Consider the following 14,798-nt stretch of genomic DNA (forward strand, 5'->3'; position numbering starts at 1 on the left):
CCTGCATGTTTTACAGGTTTTGGATGCGAGGTGAGCCGAATGACCAGGCTGGAAATGAGGACTGTGTTATAATGAACCCAATACCTTCTCTGAAGAACTGGAATGATATCCCATGCTCAGACAAGGCCCGTGTTATTTGTGAATAATAGGCATCATCCCATGTTGTCATTCATTCATATTCATTCATGTCAGCTCATTTCATCACATTTAACTTTTGCTTAATTATTTTTTAGTTTGTCCATTATTCTGAATCTTCAGTATTTCCTGTTGCTTTAATAAATCCCCATTTCTCTCATAACACCAAACCTCTGATATGAGTGTTTACTGCTTCATACTAAAATACACACCTTTCATTTTCTGTCTGTCTGATCTGAAGGACAGCCATGAAGGAAAGACAACCAGTGTAGACACCACTGCTGTGTAATGACAAGATACAAGTGCAAAGTGTCTGTTTAACTTGTTTCCGTCAATTTAATATTTTTTTATGTAAAATTTTGGCCTCATTTATGAAACACAAGCAAACAAACACATTTTTCTGTGAATCATTTGTAAAGCTGTTCAGATGTCAAGTTTTGGATTCATGACATGTTCATATTTTCCATAAGGCAGCTGTGAAATGCACACCTGCTCACTACTGTGTGTAAAGAACCTTATGCTTTTTTGCAAACACACTGCATTTTGATGCACATAATAATATTTTACAACTCTGTTTAATGATTAAGAATAAAAGCATCTCAGGCTGTTCATAAAGTGAGAGTCGCGTGTGATTTGCAGACTTGATTTGTCGTCTTTTTTATTTTAATATTGTTTGGTAAACCAATTTACGCCCCCTACTGGGAAAGAGTGTGAAGCTCAGATGGATAGGAAGATAAATAATAAATAAATAAATAAATAAATAAATAAATAAATTCTAATCAGAACTGTATCTCGGGGATATTTAAACAAGTTATCATAACACTTTCAATCGTTTCTGTGCATTCAGGGATATCTGATAATATCCACACATGGGAGAAACCATTCAGATGTTCACACTGTAATCAGTCAGTCATTTATTCTACACTGGCAGACTAAATCAGTCACAAAAGTTGTGTTGTAGGATTTTTTTCTGCTAAGAGTAAATAGTTCAGGACAGTTTTTGAAGCCAATATTACTTTTATATAGTGGACATATATTTGCAAAGAGAACTCTCCACAGAGAAATCTGACATACAGCTATACATGCAAATTATATATATGACATTCATATTTAAATTTCACATATTTAAAATGTTGGATTTATGCAAAATATATTTCAAAATATTGCAAAAACTAATGTCAACATATATTATTTTCGTCCAAATTAATTACAAATGGAATTACAAATAGGTACATATATATTCAAATATATTAGATAGCATTTAATATCCGTGTTCAAACATGGCCTATGTTTTGATATGATATACATTTTATATTTTTGAACAATGAATTTGTCATACATGTAATTTGCATAGATTAGCATAGATCAGATCTCCGTATATGGGTTCAGGATATCTCCTTTGTTACCTCTTATTTTACAGTCTGCATTATTAAAGGTTGATTAATAGCTGTTGTGTATTTCTAGCTCCTGAACAGCTTCTTTCTCTGTGTTTTGTGTGTTTTAAAGCTTTAAATAGTTTATTATTCACTGCAGTCAATGACAGAATCACTGCACACAGCCCCATGAAAACAGTAGAGTAGTTTTCTCTTATGATCGGGTGTAAATCTGTATATTATACTGAGACACAGCTACCCAATATCACACGCAATCATGAGAAATGAACAAGTGAATAACTGAAGTTCACTATATAATATAATGTCTTAAACCCTGATTTAAGTTCACTGTTAAACACACAGCAGTAAATCTACAGAGTTGATCTGTCTTTAGTTTAATTTCAGTGGTTTGTGTTTCTCTTTCTGATCATTATGTTGTGTCTATTTGAGGGACTTTTATTTTGACACTTCCTGTAGGCCCCATATAAAGAGGAAGGCCTGTGTGATTTTGGAGGGAAACACTGTTTGGACTGGAGGACTAGCTGTGTTTGTGAGCTGTTTCTGGACATCTTTGACTCTTTCTCTTAGACTCTATTGATGGACGATTCTGTCATGGATTTGAATGGGAATATTGAGTAAACTAATCTCCTCAGGCTCTTCACTGGACGTCTTGATGAAGGATTATTGATCAACTCAACTGGACAATCAGGTCAGTTCTGTTGCTTCAGTTCATGACTGTAATATATTGGTGTTGGTTTGGATGCTGGATGTAAAAATGATCAACCGCCTGCAGTCTATTTTATGGAAACAGTCCAGATTTATCAGGATATAACGTGTAAATGTGACACAAGCTCAGTCAGATACTGGAGCAGGATCAGTTTGAGCTTCAGTAATCGACACCGAGCTTATTTTCAGTCGTGCATCATTACATATGGTGTGTTTTTACGCTTTAAAAAGGATCAGAACACACGTTTATAAATCATCTTAATTTGAAAACATTTAATGTTAATCATAACCATCTACATTTGGACATTTACACTACAGAACACTCAGCCTGCATATACTAGACAACAACTATCGTTTTATAAAGAGTATTTTACAACGTTTTAATGCAGCAAATGTGTTTGATCGTAGTGTCAAACTAATATTAAGACAATTAAGAAAAATACAGTATTTCTGCATTTGAACACTTCTGGTCTGATTACACACATCGTATCTATAAAACAAGTTCAAAAATCTTGCCAGAGAAATGCTGGACAAATGTGAAGTGTGTTGTGTAAACGGCCCCTTAAAAAACACCATTGAAGAAATCAGCCTAAAGCTGAACACTTATACGTTTTACCCATTTGTTTACATGACAATGGCAGAGGTTTTTGTTTTTGATTGATTGATTGAAATGCTTAAGTTTGAGAAATGGAGTTTCAAAGTTTGGCCATCGTGGCAACTAAAGTAAAATGCTTTAACACGATGATATCATACATGTGTTTAAGGAAGATGTAGATTGAAAACAAACGCACAACAATAGTGAATAACAGTCTGCGGTAGTGTGGTTCCTCAAGTGTTTCCTATCACTTCATCAGCAAACTGTGGATTTACTACACATTACAAGACACAAGCACTGAGATATAGACTGCATGTTGTCAGTTCCTTACAGGTCCAAATTACATGTTTTATTACTAATATTCTTATGTGACGAGTCTGATGGGCTTATGAATGGCAGTGTTGTGATGTTGACTAAATGAGATGGGCTAATTTATAAAAGACAGTAGTTCTCTTTGAATAATCTTGTAAAACAGGGCTCAGCGTCAAGCAGAGCCGCTCCACAATGTCATGTGAAGCTCTACATTGATATTTATTCATTAGGATAAACATTGCTCGACTCCTTAATATTTAAATGGTTTCTAACCAGCTGTCAGTGTTTTATAGTGTATTCGCTGGAATATACTCGTTCTGAATGGGATCCCAATGATATTGTTGCTCTACATCTGTACCGTTACAGTTGAGGTCTGCTTTTGTTAAAATAAAGGAAAAATAAAGATGCTGAAACTAGCACCAGATACCGGAGTGACCTTTATCTTTGTACTTTAATTTGTTAGCCTGTTTTGCAGAATTTCCATGTAAATTATATTATTTTTTACCATGGTATAACCAATTGTTTGCTTTAATCTTAGTAGAGGAGCTCTTATTAATACTATCTGTAGATTACAATGTCATAAGCCTTTTATATTTCAGCAGATTCTAACTATCTGTCAGTGTTTATCATCTATTAGCTGGAAAATGCTCATTCTGAATGAGATCCTGACGATGTTGTTTCTCTACATCTTTATAGTTGAGTGATGTAGACTAAAGGTGATTGGCTGATTTAGAAAAAGGGGGAGGGGCTACTGTCGACTGCCGTCTTTCTGTTTCAGTTGAGATTGCATCAAACATTGAATAAATAGCGCACGTTTCAAAGCCCTTCGCAGGACCTTTAAGTGTTTTCTCACTGAACTTTACACATCTTCTGTTTTGCTAGTTTCTGCGTGGCTCTGATAGCCAGCTGAACGGCCTCTGTGCGACTGATTCCTTTGCTTTCGGCCTCCTTCAGCGCGCTCTCCTTCTCCTCCGCCGTCACCACCACCTTCTTCAGGAGCTGTGCTATAGCTGCGATACACACGTCCGAGAACGAGCGCTCCGCCTCATGCCGAGAATCCTCCACCAGACGCCAGTAGATTTTCTGCCATTCCGTCTGAGTGACCTTCTTGCGCTTCTGCTTGAACTGCTTGACTTTCTCCTGCAGTTTCTGCTTCTGAATCTCCTGAATGTGTTTCTCGGTTTCGTTAAACATGTCATTAGTGAAGTGCGCTCCTTCGTTTTCCTCCACCATCTCCTCTACTTTACTGATCAGATCTTTAAACTGGGGGAAACTGGCTGAGTTGTTGTCCAGACAGATGAACCGTTTTCCACAACTCTCCACCAGCTCTTTAAGATCTGGATCGCTGTCCTGTAGGAACTGCTCGACGGTTTTATTCTCCTTCTCTAACTGATCTTTATACGTGAACAGGATCATGGTGTATTTCTCCATCTGGTCTCCAAACACTTCTTTGAGCTGCTCCACAGTTTTTTTATTCTCCTCTGTGAATCTGTCCACTTTAATCACTACGAGAAACGCGTGTGGACCAGGAGAGGCGTACGTGAAGCATTTCAGTATTTCGCTTTTAATCTCGTCTTCGCTGAGATTAGTGTCGTAGAGTCCAGGAGTGTCGATGACGGCAATCTCTCTATTGATTCTCACCATAGTTTCTGACTGGCACTCTTTAGTCTGAGAGCTTGAGCTAGAGAAGGATTTGAAGCGGTTTCTGCCGATAATCGTGTTTCCACTGGCACTTTTCCCCACTCCAGTTTTCCCCACCAGAACCAGTCTGATCTGCTCTTTCCCTTCAGGATTGTGAGGATGTGAATCCTCTGTTGAGCAGTCTTCTGAAACTACATCAGAAACATCAAATCACTAACAGCATTGATTCTGTGCAGTCTGTCCTAAAGGTAAATCTGATTATATATCTAGGCATGGCTGAATGTTAAGAGTTCAGTACATGGAAATGTTATACTGTCACCCTCAAACTTCATTGTTTCATTGTTCTCATGCAAATCCCATGAAAAAATTATAATAAAATACCAATTCTGACAATCCATAAGGGATCGTGTTTAAGTGGCCACAAGTTTTCCTTGGGATATTACAATAATGATTATTTTTCCCTTGTTTTTAAGTAAATCTAAGCTTTGTAATTAACTTACTATGTATGTGGGACTTTTATTTTGAAAACAATAGAGGCAGGCAAATCCGGCTTGATTGACACAACGTGCGTAATTGAATTTAAAACACTGTGATATGTGCCATACTGTGAGCTTTAAACACCATTGCATCTAAATGCATCATTTTACAATCCCATTAAAAATCAGGTCAAAACACTGACCAGATCGGTAATATGCAAGCCCCGTACTGTGTTTGTTTGCACACAAAGTTTCCTTGTGATATTATTGTGTATGTGAGACTCTTATTTTGAAATGGGAATGGCAGATAAAATAAACCGGCATTCTGTAAAACAGCTAGCTATACATGACTATGGAGTGTTCAGAGTGTCAGAACACAAAATGCAGGATATACGGATTAAAATGTATTCGGCGCCACCCCCAGGAGGCATACGATCTGTTTAACTGTATCTTATGTTAGTTTAACATGTATATTATGACATTTAATGCATATATTTGTAATGAGGCACTAAACACATGTAGACTGTTGAGCATAAGTGTTTAATGCAAGCTGCATGCATTGTTGCATCATATTAATTAGCCTATACTGTCATTTTTCTTTCGAGTGAGAGCACTCCAAAGAACAGTAATAGAGTTTTAAACTATTAAACGTCATCTGTTTATGCCAATGTTAATATTAATCCCTGTCTGTGTTTTCATATACGTTAGAGCTTCAAAATATAACTTTATATATTGGGGTTGTCACAATACTGGAATCCGATATCAATCGGTACTGAAATTTTAAAAGTGTCCATTTCCCGCGAACATTTGAACGCTGTTGAGTGCATTCTTAAACACCGCTGATTTGCCATTGTGTTCACATGCTCAACAGAAATGACTGTGATTGGCTGTGAAGGTCATCGGTTCACCGAAATCGCCACTGTTTACTGAGTGTACCCAGCCTGATCTCACGAGAAAACGTAAGTATTTTACGTTTTGACAGTTTAGTGGCTAATTCGTACGAGTTCAGTCGTACGAAATTGTACGATTTTTAAAAAAGAGGCGTGGCACCTAACCCCACCCCTAAACCCAACCATCATTGGCGGATGAGCAAATCGTACTAAATTGTACGAATTAGATCGTACGAATTAGCCACTAAATCAAAAAGTTACGAATTGCCGTGAGATTGTGTTGGTGTAACCACAGATACAGGGACACTGAAGTGTTTTAAAGCTGTGAATCATCAGCGGATCACTCGTATGTCAGCTTATAGACAAGCCAGCTGATCGATGGCACTTTAAAACACTCCAGTGTCTCTGTATCTGTGATTACACTCAGTAAACAGCGGTGAGTTTGGTGAACTGATGACCTTCACAGCCAATCACAGTCATTTCTGTTTAGGAACGTGCTCAACAGCCCTTAAATGTTTACAGGAAATGGACATCTGCAAATTCTAGTATTGTCACAACCCTACTACACACGTCTCTGTCCCTTATGTTGAGTATACAGTAATTATAATGTAGCTTATATTTCATCCACAACTCAACGCTGGAGCAAAATAGGTACCCTGGAGGCATAGAGATAGAGCTCATTGATATTCATGACCATTACAAAAATGGTCAAAACATAGCTTTTTATTGTAGAGTTGAATTCTGGGCTTATAAATGATCAGATAAAACATCCTATGCCTACTGTGTAGATATCAGAAAACAATGAATCGTTAACATACTACTTCAGAATATTGTGTGCATTACAAACTATATAAATTAACTACATGCGCTAAATATTTTACTGAAAATCTAATAATGTTGTTATAGTATCAAATATAACCTATAGTACTAATAATAACTGGGTGGTTTAGAGTTAGCTTTATGCATTAAGTACTTCATTATCCATCACACTCATCTTAACTCATACATTACAGGAGATTTCGTTGTTCTTATTTGATCGCTGTAATAAAAGTATGCTCTAAAAAGAACTTACAATTGACGAAAGCCTCCTTGCTGTCGCTTCTTCTCATGTGCTCCATCATAAACTTCCCTCCGTTCTCCTCCACCATTCCCTCAATCTTCTGCAGCAGATCTTTCACCTGATCTCCTGATTTACTCTTGTTGTTGAAACAGTGAAATCTTCCTCCACATTCAGTCACCAGCCGCTGGAGATCTGCGTGATCCTCATCTTCTAGATGTTCCTCGACGGTCTGTGGTTCATCCAGATCCTCCAGCTCATCTTCACGTGTGAACAGGATCATGATGTACTTCTGAACTCCAGGACCAAACAGATGTTTAACATACTCCAGGATCTCCTCTTCATTCTCCACCTTCTTGACTAAAGGCACGACCAGCAGAACTGAACTGAGACCGGCTGAACATGCAGACAGCAGCTGCTCCTCCAGTTTCTGCAGTTTCTCTTGATCCACATCTGGATCCAGCAGATCTGGGCAGTCCAGCACATCAATCTGCTTCTGTCCGATCTGCGTTACAGCATGACAAACCTCCCCAAACTCTGCTTCAGCTTCATACTTTTTCTGTTGTACGTGAACTTTAAATCTCTTTTGCCCCAGTATGGTGTTCCCAGATGAGCTTCTCCCAGAACCCTTCCTGCCCAGCAGGAGGATCCGCATCATTGGATCATCCGGATTAGAGCTGCTCGAAGACATCTCTGAAACAGACAGACAATACAGAGTAAGACATTTTTCTTATTCACATGTTCACTTTTCAGTCTCTATTTTGGTTCATTACAAAACAAATGAGGGTTTATGTGAGTAATCGCTAAGCGTTGTGCATGCATTTGACCATTAATGAGTGCTAAAAGACATGACTGTGTTCTGCTCATCTCTGAGCACACAACAACACACACTCTTAAAAAGATAAATGAATCAAATGCACTTGTATCCAGCGTGTCCCATGAATGTCACGTTACATGATTTTACTGACTTGAGATTTTCAACTGAGATTTGTGAAGGATTGAATGCAGAGTGCTCAAAGAGGGGCAGGATATGATGCAATAATCGATTTATCTTCGAGTTAACCTCTTAGGGCTTGAGTGTTTACATGCGTAGACAGCAGATTTTAGCTCTTAAGTGGCTGTTTAAATACTTTGAGTGTTTTATATTTTGTCACAGACATACAGGGTCATCCTGCAACTGTTTTCAGCATATGAAATGGCCCAAACACTATTTTTAACTGTTCGAAATGGGAAAAAATGTTGTTTTTACTCTCTGATAGTCAAAACCTGTTCAAAAAAAATATTCTATGTTAAATATGCATCACAAAACAGTCGAGAAAAAGTGTTATGTAAATAGGGACCACGAGTAAACATATATGGACATAATTTTTCTCTAAAAGTACACCATATCAAAAGATGATACTTAGATTTTTATTCTGATTAGGTTCCAATAATCCCAAAATAGCAAAGAGAAATAAAAAATGCCTGTAAAAAACACCTTGGGCCTTAAGAGGTTAATGTAATTTCCAAGCAACAACATCCCGATCTCCCTCAGGAAGCCAATATGGAAGTAACTGAAACTGCCATTCATGGAAATTTAGCTACTTCTGACTCCATAATAGAGCAGATTTCTATTGAGCCCAACGTTAAAATGGCCGACTTTACAGCTGATAAAGACATGTTCACAGCCTGGTACAAAGAACGATTTTTGTTCATATGGCTAATATTACTCTTCATAACCACTGTGAGGGGGTGATTTTTATTTTATTTATTTTTTTATAACTCATCCATTTAGTTTTTATTAAGTTTGATTAAGTCTGCATAATCAAGGGCGTGGCCACTTGAGTGATGGCTATGTCCCGCTTGTCGCCGTCACCTCACCTCAGCTGATTCCGGCTGATTAGCTGCTGAACTCTGCATATACATCGCATTTTTGTGTTGGTTAATGTTTCTTTACACAGTCAGTTGCCTTTTGGGATTATTTCCTACAATTATCAGATGATATGGGATGCTGTGTGCACTTAATTGTGCTCACAAACCATTCACGTGGCCTCCATTTTCCAGGTGAGTCCAATTATATACTTATATACCATCTCTATAAATGTGTTTGTTTTATTTAAGATCATTTATCATTAATATTTTTCTTTAGACCCATAAAGCACTCCAGAATGTGACAGATTTGATTAGCTGTAAGCTCTAGAACAGTCATCTGAAGCGTTATCATACAGTGTTATGCTGGAGTTCATCAATAGTCTTGCATTTACTAACACACACTATATCTGAAGTATTTGGACGTATTTAGCATTTTCTTCCTGTAGAAAAACGTCATAAGAACAATGTTTAGTGGCTCAATGTGTTACAGAAGTGTTTTTAAAAAAAACAAGACCACTTTATTGGTATAGTACACAACCAAGCACATGTGGTCAGAACACAAACGAGCCGCTGCAGGTAATGAAGTATTAGGCGTTCCTCCTAAAGAAAAGCCCGTCTAAGCATAATGCTAGCAGGCGTCTGTAGCTCTGCTCAAACACTGCCTCTTTGCCTTTATTTGGTAACTCCCAAAACAAAATGGCGACGGTTGGCCGCGCCAACTTGTAGCTTCATTTGTGCTCTTCAGAAACCTATGGGTGACGTCACGGATACTACATCCATATATTTTATAGTCTGGAATTTTTAGAATCACTACAGGCCTAAATTTAATTTCAGTTAATGGCACAGCCCTAGAAAATGCTCTTACACAAAGTAACTCACATCCATGAAAGCAAACAACACTGTATTATTAGGCTGCCAGGGAGCAGTCAGGGATTTGGTGCTTTGCTCAAGGAACTTACCTAAAGGCCCCGTATACTTCAAATATACTTCAGATTTCATTCTTCGTTTGAGGGCAAAAAGACGTTAGAAAAGATGAGTGCTGGTAAACTGATTGAACACTCCAACAAACCTGCGCTGCAGTGGTCAGGGTTGTAAATGTGTCACTGCTCATGTAAAAATAAACCCATCAATGGCTGCTGAGAGAGAAGAACAGTTTCTGACAAACATCAGCAGTGCGTCACATTGTTTTCTATTTATCGCCGACAGACATCAAATTGCATTTACGAACTCATGGAAAAGACATGGAGCGACGACGTGGGTGTCTGACCCCTCGGAGTTTTTAAAATCTCCTGTCGAGTGATGGTACAGGTGCGGATACGTCTGTACGGTTCTGTTACTCCACTCTCCAGTGCATCTCTAGTGTTGTTCTCCTATTTGAGGATTAGGGCTGCACGATTAATAAAATAAGATTGTAATCTTGATTCGACCCTACACATGATCTAAATTCAGCTTTTCTATGATTCAGCCAATTATATTTTCAAGCAGGAGAGAAGCACAAAGGCGGTCGCACAAGTCTTCACATTGTTTTACATGCGTGGCTCAGCAACATGGACCCCTCCAAATGGTGTTAAGTGACGCATACTGTTTTATAAAGTGTAATTCACCCCAAAATGTCATTTCTGTCTTAATGTAATGTATTCGTGGCCATGAAATCACACATGATGGTTTGTTTACTGAGGAAGCGTGCGTGTACGCCAATGAGGTCTACTTTACTAAACAGAACCTGCATAGGCTGTGAATAACAGGTAATAACGTTGTAAATAACCTGCGGTTTGTTGCACACAGAGATCATTTGGGAGCCGCTTTGCATGCATGTTGTGTAATACTTTATTTTGATGGTCCATTTGAGTATTAGTAGTCTGTCTGCTTAATATTTGCTGATAAACAGACATTTAACTGACCATAAGAAACATTGCAAGTACATGTAAACTTACACTAACCCTAACCCTTAACAGTCTACTGATAGTCTAATGAGAGTTAGTTGGCATGTAGATGCAATGTGACTTAAATTCAACAAACAGACCGCTAAAATAAAGTGTATATAAATAAGTGTAAAGTGTCGGCAGCCATGACATGAGTGCGCATTTTAGAGTTATGATTACGACAAGCATTTGACATGTTGTTTTCTTTCAAAGTAAAGTGTTGTGCATGAGAATAAATGTTTAACAGTGTCAGTATAACAACTCTAGCCTATATAATGTTGAATATAATGCAAGAGGGAATCAGATAATTATAAATGTTTCATTTTACCAGTAAAAAAAATGGTCTAATAATAATGTCAATAACAAGCACATGTCTCGACTATAATAATTCAACTTCAGAATTATGAATGGCTGTATTCTGACTGTGAATTAACAAACAGGACAAACTTAAAGTCTGTTCAATCCACCATTCCAAGTCTATATAAAACTTAGCATTTTAACCAGCAGTAGAGCTACACACAGGCCTAATATTATTATTGTTTTACCATATGTTTGAGAAACTATAATAATAATAATAGCTTAATCATATTAACCTTTATTTTACAGCTACAGAATCGTGTGAAAATAGTGATCTTGATTTTAAGCAACAAAAAATAATCATGATCTCGTGCAGCCCTACTGAGGAGGTGTTCGTTCTTTGATTTCGTGTGAGTATACAGAGGATTTCAGCAGTAGTGTTGAGAGTGCTGGTTATTCACTCCTCCACCTACAGTCTCTGCCAGTGCCGAGACTCAAACCTGCAACCTTTGGGTTAGAACTCTCCAACCATTAGACCACACTGCCCGAGATTATAAGATCAATTCCGTGTTTCTAACCTTTCAGAATCGCAGCACATGTATTTTACCACCAAACAAAAACGTCTCAACGTATATTCTCAAACTCTAATGAAAATCTCGTCTCTGTTTACATACTCTGTGTGAAATCTGAGCCTGTTTAGTTGAACGCAAAGCTGATATTCTTTGCAGGAATTAAAGAGTGACACACAACGATCTTCCTCAACACCTCTGCATCTTATTTATCATCTTTATAGCAGTCATGCTTAAAGGCCACCTCACATGGATAGATAGGTTATGGAGAACGAGAGCAGAACTGAAATATCTCTGTTGACCAGAGTGGGGAACTCCTGTGCAGCCGTCAGACAAACCCTGTCCATATGCAGATCAGCAGAGCTCTGTTTTACACCGAGATATTGTTATAATACAGATATAACATGACAACTTCTGCTCAAGGCAGCACTGTGGACTCTGCATTTCTGGCCGTGTGTAGACATGTTACGGCTGGCACATGTTGTTTCCAGAGCTGCGCCTTTAAATAAAATCCCTTTATCTTTATCTGCGCTTGTGAGCAGGTTTTCATTTCAGCCTAGCATCTGTGTTCTCAAATCATTCACATGTTGAAATATCGCATTTGCCAGTCTAGCACACCCCTCATGACTTGGAAAAATCATAGCATCTCATTCTCATTTCAGCATTAGCATTTTCAACTTCTCATATGTGGAAAACACTTTAAGTTCCACCTGCAGATCATAGATTTGGGCTAAAAACATGGGGAAAATCCACCTCCGGGTACTCTGACACTACTCAATGTCCTCAGCTGATGTTCTGTCTGGCATTTCCTTGCAAAACCACAAGTTTTCAGTGTCAATCTGCGAAGCATTTTTGCATACAGTTATATACAGTGCTCAGCATAATTACAGCCTATTATGAAAATGAATATATTTAACTCCGTGAATATAGGCTGTGTATTTTAGTGCATTTAAACAACACAGATTTATTAAACAGATATTTATTAAAATAATATTTTAGTCACGAAACATATTTAGAAATTGAAAGATTATACCAGGGGTCACCAATCTCAGTCCTGGAAGGCCGGTGTCCCTGCAGGATTTAGCTCCAACTTGCCTCAACACACCTGCCTGGATGTTTCTAGTATACCTAGGAAGACCTTCATTAGCTTGTTCAGGTGTGTTTAGGGTTGGAGCCAAAATCTGCAGGACACCGGCCCTCCAGGAACAAGTTTGGTGATCCCTGGATTATACAATTAAATTCAAACTCAATATTGCCAAAAATACGACGACCTACAAAATTTCAACTACATTTTTCAATTTTTTTTGCTTCTCTTGATTTTTCCTCCCTTTAAATTAGTGTTTAATATTTTTCTCTAATATATAAATGTGGCTGTACTAGTGTTTGGAGTGTTATCGTAAGTTATTTTGTTAGATTAGCTCCAGATTTGGCTTCAGTACTGACTAATCTAATGTATATGCACACATATAATATTGTAGAGCTCCTATTAAACATATAAATTTGAAAGAGCGATTAGTCAGGAGTGTACTTGTATATGCTGAGCACTGCACATACTATGCAGATAAGTACATTTAAGAATATTGCATATAACACATTTGTCATAAGTTGTGTGTCTACTGATATCCATAGCTTCATCTATTTGTAATGCAAATATTAGTCAAGCTTTGTTCATCTTCAGACACAACTGAAGATATTTTAGCTGAAATGCGAGAGATCCTCACCACCTATAGGCATCGAGGGTCCCAAGACGCTCAAAGAGCAAAGACATCCTCAAAACGCTCTGTGTGTGTCTTGAGTTTTCAGCTCTGATTATACTAAACTCAACACTGACTTTGTTTGCCTATAGCTTCTCTCCCACGCCAAGTCAGTCAGTGTGTGTGTTTACTTCAGGCAGTACAACGTATTGCCATTAGTTAGTGAAACGCACAAAATAATAATAATAATAATAATAATAATAATAATAAGCACACTCCCTGACCTGATGTAGGAGTACATTTGTCCAGTTTTTGCATTCAGTCTGCATTCAAGTGCTAATAAATCACGCATGAAGGCAGATTAAAGTTGTAGAGTTGAGAATAAAGGCTTGGTTCTTCATTTTGATGTATAATATGCTCATAAATTCCTGCAAAATAATATACTGAGGGGTGTCAAATTTAGGTAAAAACCATCCAAAACGCTGGCAGTGGCTGTAAACTTTATTTTAAAAACGCTGGCAGGGTTAATTAAGCAAAGAGTTAATTTAGCAGTTAGAGTCATTACACTTTATTTTAATATCAGATTTATATTATTAAATATTCCTGCAGGATCACCTGTGTGTGTTTATGAACTGTAATCTACTTTAGACAGAGCTTAAAGTTTGTCCATTAATCCTCACTTGTACTGTAAGTCACTGAATTAAAGCATCTGCTGAATGATTAAAAGTTAAGAAGAAAGAGTCACGATGAACATCTAAAACTTCATCACAGGCCAGATTCGCGCTTTATACTTTAACTAATGTTGCCTTGAACGCTGTAAACAGATGATCGATATCAGGAAGTGTTTGTTTGGTGGCCCATTCAACCAGTCGGAAGAGTTCAGACTGTAAACAACAAGCTTCGGATTCAAATACATACAGCTAAATGACTTCAGTACATTTATACCATCTACAATAAAAGCATAAAGCATTGTTGCAGAAAATATAGGCTCACCTTTAGTCGAGCTGCTGAACACACCTCTGCACTTTCACTTTCGTTTTCACGTCATGTAAACCCTCCTCCTGCTGCAGCGACTGCATGTGTGTTCTCACTCACTGACAGACATTATGAAATACAGTCGAGTCAATTATTTTATTAGAATTAAAAGCCTTGACAAGTCTCGAATGCAAATTATTTATAATAACTTTTTAGTCATTTTTGTCCCTGTGAAAAAGGTAAAACATGCATTCTTATTGTTTGTGTAACTTTATATGTTTGTTT

At 37.6% G+C, this 14,798-nt stretch overlaps 1 protein-coding gene across 1 annotated transcript; it reads right to left on the minus strand.

The window, feature by feature from the left end:
- Positions 1–2,542: 2,542 nt before the first annotated feature.
- On the minus strand, positions 2,543–14,574 carry LOC130220827 (GTPase IMAP family member 8-like). Its single transcript, XM_056453065.1, has 3 exons — positions 14,532–14,574; positions 7,221–7,898; positions 2,543–4,973 (listed from the first exon to the last, which is right to left on the minus strand). Exons 2-3 carry the CDS (start codon positions 7,894–7,896, stop codon positions 3,991–3,993), a joined length of 1,659 nt encoding a protein of 552 aa, XP_056309040.1. The 5' UTR covers positions 7,897–7,898; positions 14,532–14,574; the 3' UTR covers positions 2,543–3,990.
- Positions 14,575–14,798: the final 224 nt, after the last annotated feature.

The sequence above is a fragment of the Danio aesculapii genome, chromosome 3 (genome assembly GCF_903798145.1).
Source record: "Danio aesculapii chromosome 3, fDanAes4.1, whole genome shotgun sequence".
Classification (NCBI taxonomy): domain Eukaryota; kingdom Metazoa; phylum Chordata; class Actinopteri; order Cypriniformes; family Danionidae; genus Danio; species Danio aesculapii.

Excerpts from the sequence above, each read along its gene's own strand:
- LOC130220827 (XM_056453065.1), bottom strand. The coding sequence starts at position 7,896 with ATGTCTTCGAGCAGCTCTAATCCGGATGATCCAATGATGCGGATCCTC. Across the intron at positions 4,974-7,220 it reads CAAGGAGGCTTTCGTCAATT|TTTCAGAAGACTGCTCAACA; the intron begins GTAAGTTCTTTT and ends TTTCTGATGTAG.